Here is a 23,405-nt window from a genome sequence, read left to right as displayed (position 1 = left end):
AACCAGTGAGATCTAAAAAGCAACCTGAGAGCCTGTACTCTGGAAGGCCCACATTATGATAGTGGGGTGTGGTGGCTCCCCAGCCACCAGGCTAAAACTGTGACCCCAGAACACTCGTCTAGATGTGAGCTCCAGCCATGGCAACGTTCACAAGCACGTGCATTGGGGAAAATGGGAATATCAGTGATTCTCAATGGGGTCGATTTTGTCCCCTCCTGGGGACATGTGGCAATGTCTGGGGACATTTTTGGTTGTCATAAACTGTGAGGTGGGGCTTTGGCAGCTAGTGGGTAGAAGTCAGGGATGCTGCAAAACATCTTATCATGTACAGGGCAGCCTTCTGCAACAAACAAGTATTCGGCCCAGAATGTCAATCGTGACACTACTGAGAAGTCCTGGAATAGATACAAGATGCCATTAAAGAGACGAGCCCATATCCAGGGATGTCCTTGGCCACCTGAGGGCAAAGTGTGAATTCCGGTTTGGCGTTGGGTGTGGAGTCTTCTTTGCCTCAATCTGCTGTTATTTATCTAGAAAGAAGATGTGGATGAACCCAGGGGCCAGCAGAAAAAAGCTTACAGGTTGAACACACAGCCAGCCCTGTGTGTGAGGTGGGCTTAAAGGACCCACTTTACTGTTATAGCCAATAAATACTAAGACCCGACTTAAGCCCTTGAGCTTTCAGATATTGGTCATTGCTTTACCAGTAGCATATGGATGAATAAACCTTCAGCTTGGGGCAGCTTGCTCAGATTTATTCCATACAGACTCCCCAGGTGGTCTCCCCTCTTCACGGACAGTCCAAACACAGACCGTTTCGTTGACAAAATTGAGTTTCCCACGAGTTAACAAGGTGGAAGCAGCTCCTGGTGCAGCTTGTAGCACAAATGCCCTGGCAGAAGCCAGGCTGGAGGTCCCAAATATTTTCTTTACAGTTGATTCCATGCAGTTGGCTAGTTGATGGTGTGTGGAGGTAGAACGCCTCCTGATGGACCAGTCCCCTCCTGTTTGCGCAGCCAGCACCTCAAAGGGCATACGTAATTTCTTTCCCCTTATAAAGTGAATCTGGGCCTTTTATAGCCGAAAAGGGAGCAATTCCATTTGAATTAATCAAGAGGCTGAAGGTAAAAGTGCATTAGGTAGCTTTTAAGGATGTTCTTCCTTGATTGACAAGGTCCCTTGGCCACCCCCCCTCAAAAGCTTTAGCAACAGAACATCTCTTGACATCACTCAGGGGAGGTCTGCTATCTTAGCTGTACTCACACAGAGTCTGTGGTTTTTTCACCCATCAGTTTAAGAAATGACTGTGGTCTGCCTCTTGGTACACACTTGTTAGCCATAACCCTGTAACATTTCTCCTTTGTTAAATTAGAAGAAAGTAGTAATATTATTAAGGGGAAACATACCTTTCAGCCACTTTGGACATTTTTAAACGATGCCTGTCAATCTGTGCATTCAAAAATGTTATCTGGGGAAAGGCAGAACAGAAGTGTTAAGACCAAACTGGAATTTTTCCCCCCTGCATCCCAGGAACCCAAAACCTGTATTTCTACCAAGGTCCAAACACCTCCTCTGGACAGACTTCTCCAGCCCTCCAACTCGACACTCCAGCAACCATGTTGCCCTTTTGGAAATTCCTACCACACTAAGAAACACACTCTACAATTTAGCCTACATCACATATTCTCCTGTGTTGTGTTATAGCTTGTTTTTTTTTTTTTAAATAGATCTTTATTGGAGTATAATTGCTTCACAATACTGTGTTTCTGTTCTACAATAAAGTGAATCAGCCATATGCATACATATATCCCCGTATCTTTTCCCTCTTGTGTCTCCCTCCCACCCTCCCCATCCCACCCCTCTAGGTGGTCACAAAGCACTGAGCTGATCTCTCTGTGCTATGCTGCTGCTTCCCACTAGCTATCTATTTTACATTTGGTAGTGTATGTATGTCCATGCCACTCTCTCACTTTGCCCCAGCTTCCCCCTCCCCCCACCCCGTGTCCTCAAGTCCATTCTCTATGTCTATGACTTTATTCCTGCCCTGCCACTAGGTTCATCAGTACCATTTTTTTTTTTTTAAGATTCCACATATATGTGTTAGCATGCGGCATTTGTTTCTCTCTTTCTGACTTACTTCACTCTGTATGACAGACTCTAGGTCCATCCACCTCATTACAAATAACTTAATTTTGTTTCTTTTTATGGCTGAGTAATATTCCATTGCATATATGTGCCACATCTTCTTTACCCAGAAGTGAATGAAAACTTAAATATAGTATATATTCTACAAAGCTTAGCACCAGCATGGAGGTCACACACACACCATAAGGATCTGGTTTGGCTAATCTCCAGTGATCTCCTACCCAACTTTCACACCTACATCATGCCCATGTGCTTGGTGTACTTAACTGGCACAGAATAGCTATTTTCCATACATCTGTTTCCTTTTCCCCACTCAATAATAAAGTTGTCAAGGGAAGGCACCTCACAGTTTATGCCTTTGGGTGCCCCCTAGAAGCCAGTAAAGCATAATGTAAAGTCAAGTCACTTCATTACCAGTGAACCCCTGGAAAGCAGTAATGTAATTAGGAATTGTCTGTGACCCGGGTTGACCAGTTAACTCCTCATCATGAAGGAAGATAACATGGAACCAAATAATGCTGAAATGGCATTGTAGGTAGGGTTTGCTTTATCTGTCAACCTTCGTTTTGAATCAGGGCAATAAAGTTGGTGGCCCTGAGCTGGCTTACTCTGGAAGTGCAATACAATTTTAAGGACGCTGTGACACGAGTCCCTCCTGCCTCCAGCTCCCACGGCATCTTGGGGGAAACCCGACCACGGCAGTCAGCCCATGGTGTTGGGGTAACTCATATGTCCTTTTATAGTAACTGCTGGAGTAACTTGGTGGAGAATTCGTCTTCTCGAGCCTCCGTGAATTATTCACACACAGTGCCCAAAGGTTCAAGTCACCCACAGCTGGGTTCCACTGTGCTTTCCAGGAACTCAAAGCTCACTCAGCCTCCAGAGGTGGCCATTCAAAAGGTCTTCAAGCTGGCCACATCTCCTCCTTAGAGTGCAGTAGCCCATTCACTCACCTCTTTCCGGACGTCCTCTTTTGTAGTTTTCCTGACTGGCTGACTGGGGACGTGCACTGGGCTTTGCGACTGGGATTCTTCAGCCACGCCGTACACTGACTAGAGAAGAAACAAGAATATTGAATCACGCACCCTCAGAGTTGAAGGGGGTCCGAAGGGTCAGCTAGTTCAAGTGCTCATCTGATGCTTCCAATCCCCTCCATGACATCCTGACAATAAGTGAGTGGCCTCTGCTTGAAATTCTCCAATAATGGGAACTCTGCCTCTTGAGGCAGCTGGTCCGTCTTTGAGTTACCACTATTAGAAAATTCTTCCTTTCACTGAGCTTAAATGGTCTCCTTGTGTATCAGTGTTTCTCCAAATACAGTCCATCTGCAAAGAGTTATCTTGGGTACTCAGTAAACAGGTACATTGCTGAGTTCTACCCAAGACCTCCTGAATCGGAATCTTCATGGGTGGGGTTCAGGCACCTGCACTTTTATCAAATGCCCCAGGTGATTCTGAGACACAGGAAAGTTCAGGAACAATTCCTGAAGATTATGCAGGAAGATAAAGATCCCCTCTAGATTTTCTGTTTGTCAGCAGATGACATGCCTGTCTGGTACAAACTTGAGATGGCAGAGTTTCCGATATTTTCCTTTTAAGCTGACCAGTTTTCTGGACACAGATTTTCCACTTGCCCACAGCTATAGCTACTTTTTATCTGTTCCTTTTGTTAGAGACAGATTAAAGACAATCTTTGTTCTGGGAAAGAAATAAAACACTGAAGGGTATGCAATTTATAGCTGAAATCTATAAAATCAAGAAAGGCTCAGGGTGCATGTGGGCTCCATGAAATTCTGGAATATTAGAATTAGGGGGCCTTTAAAGACTAAATGGGGACATTTTAAGAGTAACATTAAAGTATAATACAGTGGGCATCAATATCTCAATGAAGAACAAAATATATAAGTAAATTCAAGTAGTTGATATATGTCATGTCACATATATATTGATAGAGGAGAGAGAGCCACTGCCCCTTCCAGTATAGTGAAACACAAAGGATCACTGGATCATTCACAGTTGGGTGAGATGGTGATTTGACTTTGGGAGATCTAGCTATACTAAAAGACTTGCATTCGTGTCAAAGTACCAAGCTGGCCTTCGCCTGTGGTGTTGTCCTACTTTTGTTCCTTATGTTTCCCTTCCTCTCTGCTGTCTCCCCAGAGCCAACTGCTACTTACCCTTTAGACCTCTGTACCCTCGAGCCTGCTATGGAAACCCTTGGGAAGCCCCCGGTCTGGGGCACCCTCCCGGTCTTCCTGAACCGTCCTGTACTTCCCACTGTTGCCTGCTGGCTTGCTTCATGCCTACCAGGCTGTGGGCTTTGTAAGACTTGCCACTATATTTCTGCAGCCAGAATGGTGCCAAGCACACACCAGCCACTCCATAAATATTTGTAGAATGAATGATATGGTTTCAAAGGATGAAACAGGGAAGAAATACAAATAGTAAATTATTATTTGAACAGTAACGGAAATGGAAGGGTGATCCCAAGAATTTTTAATGCAGCTAAACTAGCGAACCTTTTTAACCTTTTGCGGGTTCTTCAAACGTCGACATTTTCTGATATCCATTTCTGTTGTGTTCACACAGCCTGGCTGAGAGAAAAAATCATCATATAAATTACTAAGTGAAAATCATACATTCCAAGTTGGCTCAAGTGACACTATCAGAACCCATCTTTATCTTTTCCTTAACAGATAATACATGACTACCCTCATTTTGCCATTTACAGTTTTTTTTTTAAAAAGGTGTTTCACCTTCAGTATGTGTTCCTCCACAGAGTTCTCGTATGAATTAAAACAGCTTACCTCATATTACCTAAGGATGATAAGTAGAGAGTACAGTGTACAGTTTATAAGAGTAAACTTATTATTTAAATTGGTGGATGGCTTCAGTCAGAGTCTTTGTTCTTTCATATACCTAACCAGCTAAAACCACTCCACTAACAGGATAGGGATTTTTTTTTCTTTTTTTGGTTTTGCTTTTAATCAGACTTGAGGAAGGCTGACATAGTTTATTCGTTTTAGTTCCATTTCATGAGGAAAATGTAAGATTTATTTTAGTAATACGAAATTAGAAATGCATGAAACCTCATTATTCGTGGATTTTGTATTTGTGATTTTGCCTACGTGCTAAAATTTATTTATAACCCCCAAGTCAGGGCTTGTGGTGCCTTCATGGTCATTTGTGGACGTGCGCAGAGCAGGAAAAATGTTGAGTTGCCAGACCTGCGTGTTCCCGGTGAGGTGCCTTCTTATTTCATCTCATGCTGCAAACAAGTGTCCTTTGCACAGTCTATTTAGCACCAGTTTTACACATTTTTGTGTTTTTGTTGGCGATTTTGCCCAAGCCCAGTGCTGATGTGCTGTCAAGCATTCCTAAGTGCAGGAAGGCTGGGATGTGCTTTATGGAGAAAATAGGTATGTTAGATAAGCTCCATCTAGGCGTGAGCTATAGTGCTCTTGGCTGCGAGTTCAATGCCAGTGATCAACAATATACATTAAATAAGGTGTCTGTAAACCGAAACACACTTTAAACAAGGTTATGTATTGATCGGTTGATGAAAATGTGACTGGAGGCTTGCAAGAACCTAACCCTGTATCTCTCCCAGGATAATGGTTCAGCATCCGCTAATTCAGTGTTCTCGGTGACTTCATAGAACATAACCACAGTAACAACAATGGTTGCATTTGAAAGAGAATATTCTAGAAGTTGGAATTGAATGACAGTAGAAATGGAAATTGCTTAACTTAGGACTGGAAACTTCAGGGCCCAAAGGTCCCCAGGTGGAATTCCCACAGCTCCCCATTTCCAATTCCATATTTGCATGGATGTATAATTTTTAAAACGTGGAACTGACATATATTCCAGAAAATCTACTGAGATGATATGAATTAATGGCAAAACCAATTTCACAAAGCTTAGCAATTTTCTTAAAAGTGAGATGCCTGGTGGCTAAAGACAGTCTTTTCTTTTAAGTGAAGGGAGAGAGAAAATGTAAAACTTAGAGAACTAAGCAGAGCTTTCTCACCACTGGCCTGTGGACATCCCAAAAGGCTCGTTCTTGACTATCCAAAATTTTCCTCTCTGTCTTGTCCTTTTTCCGATCAATCCTGAAAGAGTGAAAAAGGGGAAATCAGAGGCCTTTAATTCTGTTTTTCCTCCATGATCCATGTGTCAGCTCTGTTCTCCCTTTTTTAGGAGCTTAGTGTGCACAGGGCTCTTGGCACCTGTGTGGTCCCTGCTTTCTGCAGAGCTGTACAATATGGGTGTATGGTTCCCTCAAGGTAACCTCAAGAAGCCCACACATGGTAAGAGAGCTTGTTTTCAGCTAGGTTGCAAATGACCAATTATGTGTAATGAACAGGGTGAACCTAATGAGGGTTCAGGAATGCAGCTGTCCATTTGAATTATTAAGATTTGGATTATTAAGAGCTGCATAAGTTGTTGACATGCCCCGCATCAAAGTGGCTACTATTGCATATTCAAATTATGGGAAGGAATATAACCATAGGCTTGTAGTGTTTCATCCTCAAATTTGAAAGTTTGCTTTAGATTCAGAATCAGTAGAAATGTCTTCAAAATGCTGCAATTATGTGTTTTAAAAGTCACTTAAACCATCTGGCTTCCTAAAAGCAAAGTAATAACACTAGTGTGTGACAACATCCAGAAGGCAAATATTTCTGGCCTCAGCTGGGGGAGGTACAAATTGCAAGACAGACAGACAGACAGATTCTTTATGTTGTGATCGCATAGATACGAGTGTTTAAAAAAAAAGCCTGTATTACTTCATATTATCTCTCTAAGTAAAAAGTAACTCGGATTAATTGCTTTGTAAGTGCTGGTTCTTGGCTCTCTTGGGAGTACTTTAGTTTATTGGACTGACTGAAATAAAGTCATAATAACCCTGTGATTTTTGTGATAGTTACTGTGTACTTAAATGGCCCACAATTATAATGTAATCACAGAGTTCATCAAAAAAGTGAATCTAGAAATACCGTATATGTACAAAGTGGCACTTTTCCCTCCTTTTATAACATTCGATGCTGTGTGATCCCGAAAGTGTAAATCAGCCCTCCTCTTCACTTCCCGGGGGCTTCTGAGTGCACTGGCTCAATCCTGCCTCCTCCTCACCTATTCACCCACCCTCCCGCTTTCTCCTTCCTCAGGGGCCAAGGCTCTTCCTGATGCAGCTCAGCACCCAGTGTCTGGTGTCCACCTCCCTCGGGGGTTTCTGGGAGAACCGGGGTGGTGGGCAGGCCTGTGGATTCATGGGTGGGAGGTAGAGACTGCAGAGGGAGGAGGAGAGCAATGACACCATGAGGCCCACTGGACCCAGTGACCTTAAGTCATTGCCATCTGTGACTGTACCTGTGATCAATGTCACCCACGCTGCCCAGAGGGTGCACAGGGGGTCCTCTGAAGACCCACGGGGCTGCTCAGGTGCAAGTGGTGCCCAGAGAAAAGGTACTCAGCTCCTCCCAGCTCAGCATCCCTTTCCCACCCGCTCTTCTGTCCCATTTCTTCCATTATCACTTGAAGCTAAATCAGAGCCCATTGCTAGAAAGGACAAGAGAGAACTGCACCTGAGCAAGTCCATTTCCCAGAATCAAAAGGATCTGGTTGATGACCATGTTTGTGGAGGTGGGGGACATTTACAACCCACTTTTCCTGTTTCCTTAGAGAGGAAGGAATTTCCACTACACTCGTTGGGAAGGAAGAATATGGGAAAAACACTCCAACTTTCTCCTCCTTTCATCTCTTGTAGACTTAACTTACTGGCAGACTTGAAAGAAGAAATTTAGAAAGCTGGGGCTTCCCTGGTAGCGCAGTGGTTAAGAATCCACCTGCCAATGCAGGGGACAAGGGTTTGAGCCCTGGACCAGGAAGATCCCACATGCCGCGAAGCAAGGAAGCCCACACGCCACAACTACTGAGCCTGCGCTCTACAGCCGGTGCTCCGCAACAAGAGAAGCCACCACAATGAGAAGCCCGCACATCGCAATGAAGAGTAGCCCCCGCTCGCCGCAACTAGAGAAAGCTTGCGTGCAGCAGCGAAGACCCGACGCAGCCTAAATTAAATAAATAAATTAAATTAATTAAAAAATAAAAGAAATTTAGAAAGCTGAGGTCGGTCCTTCTGGGCCCTGTCTGGGTCAGCCTATTCTCAGGACACCTGTTCTCTGTGTACAGTACACTTACAGGGAGGTGGGGACAGCCCTGCAGATACCCAGCTCTGCCCAGGATGTTTAATTCCAGGGTAAAGATCTGTGGTCACAGATCCAAAATCATGTCCTATAACTAGTTTATCAGTAACAATCTGACATTTCAGACTCCAAATGTCTGACTTCTATGCCTTATTTTTGATTAGTTCTGAACCCCTCCCCTCGGGAGATACGGTGGAGGGGCCACTTGTTGGCCTGCCTAAAACTCCAGTATGTTTTCCTATGAAGACGAAGTTTCCAGTCCAACAAGTAAAGTGGGTCTGATGGTTTTTAGCCTCTGAGCACAGAAGAAGATTTGGAAATGTCCTTGGGAATAAGGTACATCTTCTTAGGACCAGAGTTCTACATTTGGGAGGAATCCCATTGCCTGCTGAAACACATGCTTTGGAAATTGTTTTAGAGTGCCATGGGTGACAGAAATGCAACTTATCCATCCTGAACTTGATTTCTACTCAGTTGCTGTCATGAGAGAGACAGTGACTAACCATAGCTGGCTGGCCATGGAAGGAACCCCCACTCTCACACCACCTCTGAATTCCAGAGAGTGTTTTTCTCTTTGCAAGGGTCTCTATTAAGTTCACCTACTTTACTTGTGCTTCTGCTTGCATAAAGATGAATTCCCACTTCCTTGCAAAGGCCCTCTGGAGTCTTGCTAAGTTTTCCTAATGAGAAATGAAAATCAACAAGAAGGCATTAATCATCGTAAGTTTGCACATCGACAGCTATACTTATTACAAGGCAGCCATCTATTTTGGCTACTCCCAACAATACAGTAGGGCCCCACTTTAAATCCACTGGATGTGAACCCAATCTGACTTTGCACCAGACCCTGCTGTACAGAGCAGAACTATTAATATTCATTTACACACCCATTAAGTCTGATGTCTCTGTGGTTCCCCTGATTCCTCTTTTCTTGTGTGTTTTACAAGAACACGACTCACACAGCACTTATAAAGGCCACTGAAGATAGGGAGAATTGGTAGTGGTTGTTCATGCAGGATTTAGGGAAGGGATGAGGGGTGTGTTTGCAACTGATTGCAAAACCAAGAATGGATGTCTCAAGACTTGTCCTCCAGCAAGCAGAGGGCTAGGAAGGTGGCAGGGAAGGAGAACCCAGAGGACCTGGCATTAACAACGTTGAAAGTCCAGACTCAAAAGTGGGAAAGAAGGGAGTGCCTAGGTTTGTGATGGTCATGAAAGGAAAACCCCAAAACAAAAAGAAAGAAAAGGCATCCAGGGTCACCTTTAGAGGAAGAGGGAAGAAGTCTTTTCTCGAAGCCTGTAGAGTAGCCTAGCAGCACAACAGGATGGTGGGGAGGGGCGTTTGACAGGTCCCCTAATGACCCGCCTAATCCTGATGGAATGCAGGGCGAGAGCCCACATTATGCTGTGTATTTTCATAGAGCTTATGCCAACACTAACTGATTACCTTCATTAGTGGATTATTAACATAAAAGGAGCTTCGGTTGAAGACCAACACACGTGAACTCAGTTATTACCAAGGCTTGCTGTACGAGTACCTCAAAAAAACTGTCCCTTAGATTTTCCCACTGTTCACAGGAAGCAAAGCTGGTAAAGCCTGAATGTCAGTCAACTGGGGAGCAGTTACATAAATAATGACACAGTCATACCATGGAATACTAGGCAGCCATTAAAAATGAGAATGTAGATGATTATTACTGATATGGAAAGATTCTCAACATCCTTACGGTATATGACTGGACAAAGCAGCTTACACTATAATGTTTGTGGTGTGATTCAAGTTTTCTTGTTAGAAAAAAAAGGTATGTACAGAAAAAAGCTTAGGAGAGAAGGATTGCAGGCTATTTTCTCTCCTTTCTTTGCTGTTTGAATTGTTGTTTTTACAAAGGGATGATGTAATCAGAAAAAGTTAATAAAATTACTGAATTTTGAAAACAAAATGTCTTTTTAGTTTCTAACCACTTTTAGACAGAATTTCAACCTGAAAGAACATCTTAACACCATATTCTTTGCAAATACCAAAGCAGAATATTGTAGGGTAAGAGAAAAGAAAACAGAATAAAATATGTCAGGAGTTGGTGCTGTCTTGTTTCCGTTTAGGAGCTTTTTTAAACAAGGGAACTACAGGGAAGGGAGACATGGGATGGAGGGGCCACATGCTTCTGCCATCTGGGTTGTTTCTGTAGGTCATATTCAGGAAGTGATGTAGTCATGCCAAAGTTAAAGCACTTTGCACTGGGCGCACAAAGAGTCAGACAGCAGTCTTCTAGAAGAGGGGTGATTGCTGGTGCACAAGGGCAGATAGGGCAGGGACTGGGTGCCTAAGATGCTCAGAGCCACAGAACCACCATGCTAGGGATGCTGGGGAAAATTATAACGTTCCAACAGATTTATGTTTCACGGCTCCCTTGGATAAGTAAACTTTAGCCAGGTCCTAACACTCCCAGTAAACTCTTGCACTGCAACCTGCACTGCTCTCTCCCCCCATTCACAGGTCCTGTGATGCCAGTGGGATCAAAGAGGGTGGAGGGCCATGCACCGGTCCTGCTCTCTGACGGCATGCACATTCCCCTTGGGCTGCAGAGAGGGGAATGGTGGCTCAGTGTGTTGGTGGGCTTGGGTGTAGGTAACCAAGGGTGACAAAGTTTGGTAGAGTGGGGCCTCACGCTTGGTTTGGAAGACTGAGACAGCAAAAGTGGGAGGGACATTGGGGAGGTGGGTGGATCTGAGGTGCTATTCATGCTGGATTATCCAGGGGAGGATTCTTCACTGCCCCTAACATTGCCCCTCCGCCTAGCTGCCAGCTCTTCAGTCATTCCATGGCTCAGCAACACCTCCTCTGGAGGGTATAAGAAAAGTTGGCCAGTATCCTAGGTTTTCTGTGACCCATACAAGGTGTGGTTTCGGGGAAAGAGTTTGCAACCCCAAATTTTAAACATTTAAAACATTATCTGTGAATCTTCAAGTTCTCTGTGCCTTGGCTCTGTTAAATGGGAATGGATATGAGTGTGGCTGGGTCTCCAATTTCTGTAAGAAATCACACCTTGTAAAGAAGGTGGAGGTGGAGGAAAGCTGGGAGAGTATATTGCCATCTGACATACATCTTATCTTCTGGATTGGATTTGGTCCTTAGATTTTGCATTTACTGCCAAGCACAGGTGAATCAGGTATGAAGATGCAATTAAAAAAATATCATATATTAAACTAAAAAATTATCATACAATAAATTTGTTTTTTTTCTTTTCGTGTATAGTACTATAAATTTTAGCACATGCATATATATTCATGTAACCACCACCACAATCGGAATACAGAATGGTTCCATCACCCCCCAAAACTCCCTTCTGGTATCTCTTTATAGGTGCATCCTGGAAGCCACTGATCTGTTTTCCCTCATGATAGTTGTGTATTTACAAAAGTGTCACATAAATGGAATCACACAGTTTGAAGTCTTTTGAGATTGGCTTCTTTCACTCAACATAATGTCTCTGATATTCATCCAAGTGGTTAGATGAATAGTTTATTCCTTTTCCCCGAAGACCAGTATTCCATTACATGGCTGTAGCATAGTTCATTTAATCATTCACCTGTTAAAGTGCATTTGAGTTGTTTTCAGCTTTGGGTTATTACACATAAAGCTGCTATGGACATTAGTGTACAGGTTTTTGTGTGAACGTAAGTTCTGATTTCTCTAGGGTATGTATGTAGGTATGTAAAAGTGGGATTACTTGGCTGTAGAGTATGTGTGTGTTGAACTTTATGAGAAACTGCTGAACCATTTTCCCAAGCGGCTGCACCATTTTGCACTCCCACCAGCAATACAGGAGAGCTCCAGTTGTTCATCACATCCTCACCAGCACTTGCCATTATCAGTCCTTTTAATTTTAGCCATTTTAATAGGTGTGTAACAGTATCTCACCATGGATTTAATCTGCATTGCTCTAATGGCTAATGATGGTGAACACCTTTGTCATCCTTGTGTCCTCTTTGGTGAAGTGCCTGTTCTAGTCCTTTGCCAACTTTTAATTGAGTTGTTTTTTTTTATTGCTGAGTTTTGAGATTCCTTTATTTAAAGAAGCAATTTATCATGATGGTAAGAGGAGCTGAGAACAAAAGAGGGAAAATAGAAGAGACTGTCTTTCCACTGTCTGAAGGGGTTGGGGAGGGAAAAAGGGAAAAATACAAGCTGAGAAAGAACTGCAGGTATTTTACACTCTCCTCCCATACCTTTCCTGGAAAATAATCGTACTTACTGCTTCATAATCTGCCAGTTCCAGCCTTGCTTTATTCTGCATTGTCCTCTTACAGAGGTAGATGGCTGAAGGAAGAAGAGAAATTACAACATATACAAAACCAGCAGGGTGGTGGAATCGTAAATTCATCCACCCAGTTGTTCATCCACTCATCCATCCATCCATCCACTCATCCATCCATCCAGCCAGCCATCCAGCCAGCCAGCCAGCCATTCCCCTCTATGTGCCCAGCCCTGTGCAGTCATGAATACGTTTCTATATGGAAGCCATGACACCTGACCTCTGGGAATCTGTCTGCAGGTCAGGATCAGATGAGGGCCACCATCTTCCAATCCTGACAACCCCCTTCATCCTCCTCACTCTGTTTCTCCCCAAACAGGGCAGAGGCTGTGTCCTGCTCAGCACGAACCCCTGCACCTAGCACCAGGGCCTGGCCTGCCAGGTGGAATGAGTGGACAGTGGAAAGGGAGGACAATTCAGGTGTCTCTTCCCAGGCTCAGGAAGGGCTCTTAGCCCTCAGTTGCCAGGATATTCTTCCTCAAACATGGCCTTCATCACTTCCTCTCCTACCTCTGCTTCTTCGGTATCTCCTTCCTTCTCTAGCACCAAATAGAACGACCCAGGGGAGATAACAGATGAATGGTATGAATGAACAATAGAATGACCAGGAGGGAAGGTCAGAGAGGACCAGGGCTGACCTGCTGTTTGACAACTTAATTACACCAGGAACTCTAGTCAACTCCTTGCTGGGTTAACAGACCTCCTCCATGTGGTCTGAAAAATTTCCTGATGCAGCCTACGATATGCTGGAGACTTCTGGTAGCAGCCTACTCTGTATGCCCACACTTCTGCTCACACAGTCGAGTCTGTGGGTGAGAGTCAATTGTGTTTGTTCTCAAACCTGCTTATGTTAGGCATACTTGCTATTTTAATAATGTACATTCACTTAGTATTACATGCACTGGTGAAATTAATGTGAAAAGAGAGAGCGTTGTTGTTTCTATGATGATCCAGTTGAATGGTTTTTGAATAACTTGGTAAAGGAGAGTCAGCTAAGACAATTGCTGATGAATTTGGTATAGGTGAGAGAACTGAAAAAAACATGAAAAAATAGTAGAAATCTGAGCGGGCCAACATACAGTTGCTTTAAAAGTATTTTCAAAATTCTTGATGCACTTTAAAGATGTCAAAACTGGATGGTTTAAGTGTGGTTTATTTAAGAAAGAAACTCAAATTATGGGGAACGATAATCAAAGAGAATCTTTCATTCTACCTCAAAAGGCTGTTGAATGAATGTTTCTTTGTGTATTTTACATTAATTTGAGGTCATTAAGGTATGTATGTATCACTTTTTCATACCAACTCACCAACTTTTCCAATGAACCAAACAGCTACAGCTCTGCGCTGTGTCAGATAAAGGGGTATCTTCTCTATTACAAGGTACCTCCTTTGTCACCAACTAGGCAGCCTGTGGAATTGGGGCAACCTGCAGCAGGAAGCCTGGCATGTCACCAGCCCCAGCAGACCTGGTCTCAATGACCCAGGAGAGGTGTAGGTCAGGGCGGGTGGCAGCTGCTTTGATGATGTTGCCTCAGACAGTATTTTGTATTGGCCAAATGTAAAACTCAGGAAAGTGTAACCCAGATTTGGTTTTTATTTAAGCAGAATCATCTCAAGAAATTTCCAACCCATCTGGGTCAAAATGGGCCAGCTAGGTTGAGAAGTAAAGTACCATGAGCGGAAGGCAAAGCCAGTACCTCTACTGATGACCACGAGCTACAGGATCAAATGCTGGCGGCCCCCTTCCTGTACAGCTAATGTCACACATTGGGCAGTTGGTTCACCATAACTGGGAAGGCAGCAAGTAGCTACTGACGGGACCTTCCTCTTGGCACAGACCTTCCCTGGGGCTTGTCTGTCTGCACTTCCTTGGTGCCTCAACAGCGCTCTCTCTGACACCTAACTAATCAAGTGACCACTAGCAACAAAGCCAAGTCCTCGAACAGGGCATCCAGAGGACTTGCTTTAAGCTCAGATGTTGGTTTTTCTTGGATGTGTAATTTCTCATTGAAAAATCTTTGTCTTCTTGCCCTCATGCTGGCATCTCATTGCCATCTCAATCTCACCAGCATCCTACCACGACAAAAACGGAACACAATTAAAAACTCTATAAAGTCAATAGATTCACGTGCTACATGTGCAATTAAACATTTAAAAAGTATCGAACCTATCCTATTTCAACGTCCTTAAAAAACTCACTCCCTTTCCAAGCTTTCTGTCTTTACTAGTGCCATCATAATTAACCTCAATCTCCTAAACTAGGGAACATATAAATCACTTATTTCTCTGTTGTCCTCATACCCTCTAACTACTTCTTAGAACAATGGAATTTTAGCATTGGAAGTAACCTTGGGGACCATCAAGTACAGACACCTCAGTCACAGATGGAAAAATTAAAGGCTCAGAGAAGTGAAGTGATTTACCCATGGACTAGTTGGTGGTAGAGGTGGAACTAGAATTGAGGTCTAGTTCAGAGGAATGTCTCCACTATGACATTCACTGCCCCATTTACTCATTCATTGATTCATTCATTCACCCATTTAAAAATCTGAGTGCCTCTTATGTGCCAAGAGGTATTTTAGGTCTGGGGAAATCACCACAATAGCAGAGCAGCTACCACATGTATGGAGCTTACTGAACATCAGGCAGTGTTCTAGGGACTTTCCAAATGTCCACTTATTTATCCTCATAATAACCTATGAGGTGAGTTCTGTTATTAGCCTCATTTCATAGATGAGGGAATTTTGCAGATTATTCCCCATTGTTGGGGACCCACAATGGCCCTCTAAAGCTGCTGAATCTACTGTAAACGTCTCTCCTTGACTACGAAGGCCTTTTTATAAACTTGCCCATTCCAAATTATTCAACCTTCGTAATCATTCTTCATCAACATAAAATCTTTGAGTACTCAGATCAGACTCCTCACCATCCTCTTCTTGCCCCCATCATGCTGCCTCTCCCAGCCCGGGATGCTTGGAGGGTAAGCCTATAACTCACTCAAATCTGTGACAGAGCAATTGACACAGAGTGGGTGACCAGTACACGTTTGCTGAATGAATGAAAGTTTCCTGGTTCTTCATCAATCCAAGCCATATCTATTCTGAATTATTAGCTTTGGTGTCACATCCTTTCTGGCAAGAGGGCTACCACAGAAAAAGTAAGATCGAACATCACCCTGGAGGTAATAATACCAACCACCACCATGGTTTTTATTGACTCCTTACTACATGCCATACACCTAAACTTATACCCATTTCTAATGAACAAAACAACACTGAGAGACAAGTACCATTATTATTCTGGTTTTAATATGAGATTTCTAAGGCACAGGGAGGTTAAGTAACTTGCCAAGATCACACAGCTAGTGGAGCCAGTCAACAGTGGGCCCATTGTGCTGACATCTCTCTTGGTAAATACTGATTTTCTGGCTAAACTGGAAAGGGCGATGAGTAATTTGCATCCTGCACTCTAAGTTCTCCATCTGACTTGCCAAAATGGAGGTACAGGAATTCAAAATAATTTTGCTTCAGGGAGAGCCTGACATTAATTGTTATTTTCATCCCTGTTCCTACTGCACAACTAAAATTACAAAAATCTGTAGAGAAAGGGAAATTGTGCCCTGCTGTATGCAGGGTAAGATGGCTGATGGTTGTGGGTTTATATTCAAGTAAATATTTGAATCTTACTTGGCCTCAGTTTTCTGGTCCCACTATCCTCCCACGCTCTCCATTGCCTGGAAAAACACTGGTTTTCATATTCACAAGGGCACATGGCTGCTGTATGGAACTGAGCTACAATTATTCAAATTCCAAGTTGGGCTTTTGTGAGCAGTATTTCAGCCCCAGAAGCACTTATTTTATGAGCAGCCAAGTGCTGCTTCCGTTCTGAGCCAGAAACCTGGCTGGACCCACTTATCACATCATTTAGGGCTCAGCACAGTTCCAGAGGGACCCGCAGTGGTGCCTGCACACAGCTGATGAGACAGTCACAGTGACCTGTCCTCTACATCAGGGCTGTGCTCCAGACTTGAAAACAGAACAACTGTAGCCTGGTAGGGCAATGACTTGACAGAATTCTATCCTCAGGACTGTTCCCAATTGCTGGTTCCCCATCCCTCAGAAGTATAATCCAGAGGGTATAGCTTATCACAAGGTCTCAGGGACAGGCTCCCCAGAATACCACCCAGCTGCAGCTGGCTCTGCCTTCCTGTGAAAAGCATCCTTCAAAGAACCCACGGAGAAGGTGCAGGTCTCATCACGTGCACCAGTCCCAAGGAGAGCTGCTGTGGGCTGCCCCAGCAGCTGAGTTGGTGATAAGGGCACTGTGCAGAGGGACAGAATGAAACGAGCATCTGAGTTCAAATTCTGCTGTGTCTACCGAGTGTCTGTTAATCACCTTTAATAAAGAACCAGAACCCTCAGCAAATATTTACTGAGTGCCAACCATGCCTCAGGCATGCACTGTGCACTGGATAAGAGAATGAATGAGGTGGACCAGCCTGCCCTCATGGAGCTTACAATTGCCCAGGCATCCAGACAAGTAGCACACAGTGTGAGAGGTATGAGGATGGGGCCTCTCTGGACCTCAGCTTTATCTGAAGTATCGAGATAATGTAACTTTAGAAGACTGACATGTAGAAGTGTTAAACAGCCTTCACGGAGAGAATATGGCAAGAGACTAATAGATCCCTGCCTGGACAGAGGTAATTCCCTGCTTACCCAGCTCCCAGCTTCACCCACTCTTTGTTTTCTTAGGTAGGGTAACTTTTGTATACCCCTTCCACAGTCTGTTACACTTTCCCTCTAATGACCGACTACCAAAAACACCAATGAATTATTAAAAAGTCTTAACAAGTCTGTGAGAAAGGAAATGGACAGGGGGAGGTGGCACCTTGATCCAGCCCTCCCTGAAACCCTGTCCCAGGAAGAAGTGGTCAATAGCCACCAGTCCAGTTCTCCATGGCCCCACAGAATGAGCATTAGCCACACTTGATAGAACTTTTCTTCCCTTCCCCTATTCCCTTCCAATGGCTGCACCTTTCAGCGTGCACTGTCTTTCATCATTATGTGGAACAGGAACCTTAGTACATGTCAACAATATGAGAAAGGGTTAAGCAGGGCAAAGACCCTCCCTCCTCCTCATGCACCATGGTTGCCCAGACAGCAAGGATTTGCCTTCTGCATTCCCAGTAGTAACACTAAGTGTGGGCTGCGGATTCAGTGCTTACCGTAGTCAGTGTTTTCAGGTTCCCAGCAGTTCGAAGGCCAGAAGTATGGGGCCTGCAAAAGAGCACAGGTGTCAGGACTCAGAACGCTAGCACTTGCCCTCCCCTGCCTGGGGCCCAGGGGCAGCCCTCCCCTGCACCCACTGAGGACCCCTCCCTATGACAGGCTCTGTCCACGTGCTGACACCACACCCTAACTCTCTCCTGTTCTTAATGCAGCAGAGGCCAGTCAACATTTTAATCTATGTGTTGAGAAATGAAACCTGAGGTAAGCCAAATAAATGCAAAAATGAGAAACAGTTTACAGGGCAAAAGCTTCTTATCCCGAGGTAATAGAAGTCTAATACAGAAGTCAGAGTAGCACTGTTTGCTGGGGCACAAGCCCCAAGTTCCTTTGCCCTTTGCTAAGGACTGGATGGTGTCCTCCTAAATTTCTATGATGAAGCCTTAACCCCCAGTATGACTGTATGTGAAGTAAGGAAGTAACTAAGGTTAAATGAGATCATAAGGGTGGGGCCCTGATCAGATAGGATTAGTGTCCCTATAAGAGGAAACACCAGAGAGCTAACAACCTCTCTCTCTCTCTCTCTCTCTCTCCACCCTGTGAGGACACAGTGAGAATCAACCATCTGAAAGCCAGGATGAAAGCTCTCCTCACAAACTGAACCCTACTTGAAAATCTTAGACTTCCAGCCACCAGAACCATGAGAAATGCATTTCTGCTGTTTAAGCCACCCAGTCTGTGGTATTTTGTTATGGCAGCTGAGCAGATTTAGACATCCTTCGACCCTGTCTGAAGAACTCCACTCCTAAACCCTTTGGTTAGATCTTGACACAACCCCTATCCTCTGCTCCAATTCACTGCGGGACAGGATCTGAGGAGTGGGAATGGTTGGGAAGTGTTAATAGGTAGTGAACAGAAACTTCACACCAGGAAGGCAGCATGATATAGTAGAAACATCAAGGACTCTGCTATCAGGCTGACCTAGGTTCCAATCAAGGCTGTCCCCTGGATTTACTCAATGTCCTGTTAATTCTCCAAGTACCTCAGTTTTACCAACTGTAAAATGGGAGACATTAATCCCCCCAAAGTTTGTTCTTCAGAATAAATGAGGAGATAATGTGTAAAGCACACAGTGAATAGTAGGTTCTCCATGAGGGATTTTTACTACTATGCGGGTAGGGCAACAAATGGCCCAGACAAAAGTTCGCTTGGTTGTCCCAGTGCTGGTGGGAGGTAAGGGTTGCTCCCTTAAATACTGTCAGTTTTTTAGGTAGCTCTAATCTGAGATCAGATGATGATGAGAAGAAAAGCTTCTTCAGGAGGACAAGCTGCATCCCTACCTGGAAGCGATAAAAGGTGCCGTCATCCTTCATGGTGAGAACATGGTCCGAGATTGGAAAGATGTAGCCCTGGGCGGCTACGAGGCTTCCCAAGTGTATTGCTTCAACTTCAGGGACAGGGCAGAAGAGAGAGAAGTAATTAGGAAGCTGTCAGAATGTAGGGCGACTTAGCTGAAATGTTAAGTGGGGCGGGGTGGGGGGAGCAGAAAGGCAACCGGAAGTCAACTATCATCACCCCCAGGTCACTGCATGATTGGCTGATTGATTGGTTGATACCTTCCGATAGGGCTGCACTGGGCGGGGGGGAGATGTCAATGGTTGGGGAGGGCCACAGGTGTCTGGATTCCCTGGATCCTAGCTCTGAGAATCTGACATTGTTAATGCCCCTAAAGCTTCCAGAAGAAAGTCCACCTTCCCAGTTAAGACCCTGGGCTTTGGTGAGGATAAGCCTGTATTTAATTAAGTGAGATGCTTCACATAAAGTGCTTAGCAGTGTCTGGTGCAGGGTAAGTGCTCAGTAAGTGCTGGCAGCCCTGATTCGTAGTTTTAGTTTCATCCATTTTTTTTTTTAAGTCACCACCAGCAATGAGCATGCAGCCCATAGAGCCTTCGGACTCACATTGCATTTCCAGACATGACAGTCCCACCAGCGATGAGGAGGGTGTTACCCTTCTTTTACGGACATAGAGGGAAAGCTCAGTATCTTAGAGAATTGGAGGATGGGCAGGCAGTGCAGTGGGCAGTAGCCTAGGGAGGCCAACCTAATAGAAATACTTGTATTTTTGCCACAATCAACCTGCTGTTTTGCTACTTTAGCACCAGCCATAAATAGATTCACATAAGTGGTTACAAATTTATATTTACTCTGAGCAGAGCTAAGAAAAAAGAAATCTAAATGGTCCTATCATACATGATAATCTTTCACAAATATAAAAGTACTCTAACTGATAAAAACTAATTTTGGGCTGTATAAATTATTTGACACACTCAGGGAGTCTCTAGGAATTATTAATTTCATAAGCTTTGAATTTTTTAAAGTGACTTGTACTGGTTTTATTTGCAAACTCTTGAAGAGTCTTAGCAAATAATTAAACCTCAGTTGTGGATCAGGCAATGTAATTTTAAGAGCTGGCTCTAGAAGGCTGTTCCGTGACAGTGTTACAACTTTCAAGAGGTTGTATATAATCCAGCCGTTTTGCATATTTAGAACCTGCTCTTCTCCTTTGGAAGGAGCGTACACTTGTAACTGCGAGAATCAGAATGAATGGAGTTGTATTTTACTTGCTTAGTGGTGACCAGTTGGCTTTTGAAGTCTATATGCTTCAAGAACCATGGGTCCAGCAGAAAAGGGAAGTTTCATCACCTGCAACTGCTCCTTCTCCAGGGAAGGAAGAGTAAAATCCAGTAAGAAGGGGACTTTCATGTCACCAGTCTAGGAGCTAGAAGTCTCACTTCATTCTTCAAAAGGCTTTCGCTTGGAGATGTGGCAGATGGGAAGGAAGAAGAGAGGGAGGGCAGATGTTGGATACCCACCTTCCCAGGGCTTTTGTTTGCCTCATTTCTGCTGGTGAATTGTGCTTAACTTCTCCTGCTCATCTACATCTCAGAAGCCCAGACAGATCCCAACACCTTCATGTCCTCCCAAGGGCATCGAAGTATAATAGACCATCATAAATAAGACTCTTATCATTCGGGACCTTTCACAGAAGCTTCTCATACCGGCACCAGTGGATTCCTGAAGCCTGTTCTACCACTAGGGGGTTCAGGGTTCTCTGAATATACCATTACTGCTGCTACTACCACCACTGATGATAACGATAAAATACTTGTCAGAAATAGGATGACTGTTTTAGAAGGGCAAAGAAAACAGTGCTCTTGGAAGAGAAGAGACCACCACGAAGAAGGGTGACTCTACATACATGTAAATGAACTGGTAAAGACTTATTCACTCCAGTTTTCACAAGTGAACAATAAGAAGTCCAGGCTGTGTAAGGCAAACACGTAGGGTAGTTGATTGGGTTTTTTTCCTTAAAAGGATTAGCATTCATAGTTTCCCCCTGAGGATTAAGAACTTGACTAGAGTTAAGAATTTTCACTAATCATGAGAGTGGCCATTAATCATGATGAGGAAAAAGGCTAGTGTTCCGTTCATGACCTGCTTTTCTGGCACTCAGATTTCTGGCGCCTATGTTTAATTGAACTCTATGTAAGTTGTATTGTTTCATAGTCAATAGTCTATTAGGAGCATCAGATTAAAATATAGGAATGCCCGAGCTGACATACTGACCCCGGCAAGGAATCACAGCTGAAGGTCAGACACCTAGAATGGGCACTTGAAAAAAAATCTTTAAAAAGCAGAGCAATTGAAGGGCATTCAAATTGAGGTAAATAGGTCTAATCCCCAAGAACATCAGAATACATTAGTGGATGTTTGTAAATATGACCTTCAGGCAGCAAGAATACTTAGTTAAGATGGGGAGTATATAATAAATTCAGAAAAGTTTTCTTATCTAGAATTTTCATTTTATTCGGGAACCCTGCATTTTCTAATTTTGCTATGAAAATAAATTTTACTGCTTATTTGCTGGTGGGAGGACAGATTTGGAAACTGTTTTACTGGCCAGGGTTTGCTGTTGTTTTCCTGGTGAGGTAATTACATTGCACAATTAAAGTTGAAAAAAAAAAAATCATTCCTTCACTTCTTGCAGAAGCAGAGAACAGAAGGAGTCTTAGTAAATAATTAAACCTCTTAATTGTGGATCAGGCAATCTAATTTTAAGACCTGGCTCTAGAAGGCTGTTCCGTGACAGTGCTACAACTTATCTTTAATTGCTGTGGCTAACCAGAGTTCATCTCATTTTCCATGTTATTGTATTGGGCTCTTTGGCATTCTAAAGAGTTGCTCATTTCCTTCAAGGGTGATTTAAATTTAAAGATAGGAATTCAGTGGAGAAAATAAATTAATTCTATTTGTAAATAGAGTGATTCTACATCTTGGAATTCACGTGTATAGGCCCAGTTCTCAGGAGGATAGGAGAATCTGGTTTGGAATTTGGTTATGGGTTGTTCACTAATATCATGGGGGTAAAGTCAGGGTCAAGGGTCAGGTACCTGGGTCCTCAATGGAGAGGTTCTTCATAAGCCACTGCACAATGTCAGTACCTGCAAGGATAAAGCAATGTCAACTGAAGGCCTCATGGATGTTTAACTCTGTGCCAGAAGAAACATGGTTACCCAAGAGACTCCTAATTCTAATTAGCACACACCTGGAGAGCTAGGTAATATTGACACTTTTCCATCCTAACCAACCCTTTCCATCCATTAGTATGCTTCTGTAGTCACAGTCCCATTCTTTCCCCCCAAAAATCCACTTCTGATGACTCAGGATGGTCTTGTATCCACATTTCTCTAGGGCGCTTCTGGAGGGGCCTTCCTGAGAATACATATTTTGATGACAGGCTAGAGGAAGTCTTATCATGCCTGGCCCCAGACCATTTCCTGAGGGAGGAGACTCCTTTTAGCTCACTAGTCTCAACTGACAAGGCCTGCCCAACACAGATGACCTCACAGGTTCCTGAAAAAAATCTCTAATTTCTTCTGGCCTGGGCTCATCCGGAATGAATAAGCCCCTGTGTCTGTGGGAGAAACTTCTATGTGTTCACCAAAACCTCTCTCCTCTATCCCCTGGGCCACAGCTAGATGACATTTCTAGACTCTCCTGCAGTTGGGTGTGCACTGAGTTCTGACAATGGAATGTGGGTGGAAATGCCATAAGCGATTTCCAGACTCAGACCATAGAACTCCTGTGTGACCCTCCACACTCCACACCGTTCATCCCCATCTGCTGGCTGAATGGAGAGAACTCCAGGGGCCTAGGGGAGGGCAGAGCCATGTGTGGAAGGAGCCTGGGATCCTGAACAGACATGAAAATTGAGGCCCATTTGGGTGACCTGATTGAAAAAGAAACTTGGTCGTGTTGAGCCCCGGATATTTGAGGGTTATCTGTTTTGGCATCTAGTAATGCCTTAACTAACATAAAATCTTAAGAATCAGAAGGGACTTTTAAAGCTTATCTACTCCAACCCTAGCCAATACACAAGCCCCATCCACAACACCCTGGACAAGAGGTGCTGTAATTTCCATTTAGAAAAACCCTAGTGCCTGGAAACTCACA

At 43.8% G+C, this 23,405-nt stretch overlaps 1 protein-coding gene across 1 annotated transcript in view; it reads right to left on the bottom strand.

The window, feature by feature from the left end:
* The window catches only part of RGS6 (regulator of G protein signaling 6), a gene marked incomplete at both ends in the record, with an annotated part of 552,225 nt that overhangs the window by 69,270 nt on the left and 459,550 nt on the right, over positions 1–23,405 (bottom strand). Inside the window, 9 exons of the mRNA XM_079699184.1 lie at positions 1,407–1,468; positions 3,099–3,197; positions 4,664–4,738; positions 6,175–6,256; positions 8,954–9,030; positions 12,604–12,668; positions 17,891–17,942; positions 19,232–19,338; positions 22,343–22,393. Coding sequence (XP_079555310.1) covers positions 1,407–1,468; positions 3,099–3,197; positions 4,664–4,738; positions 6,175–6,256; positions 8,954–9,030; positions 12,604–12,668; positions 17,891–17,942; positions 19,232–19,338; positions 22,343–22,393 — 670 coding nt within the window. The remainder of the gene's footprint in view (positions 1–1,406; positions 1,469–3,098; positions 3,198–4,663; positions 4,739–6,174; positions 6,257–8,953; positions 9,031–12,603; positions 12,669–17,890; positions 17,943–19,231; positions 19,339–22,342; positions 22,394–23,405) is intronic.

This window comes from Hyperoodon ampullatus (assembly GCF_949752795.1).
Source record: "Hyperoodon ampullatus genome assembly, chromosome: 3".
NCBI lineage: Eukaryota > Metazoa > Chordata > Mammalia > Artiodactyla > Ziphiidae > Hyperoodon > Hyperoodon ampullatus.
Note: the sequence above shows the minus strand (reverse complement) of the source record. Positions and strands in the feature narration are given on the sequence as shown.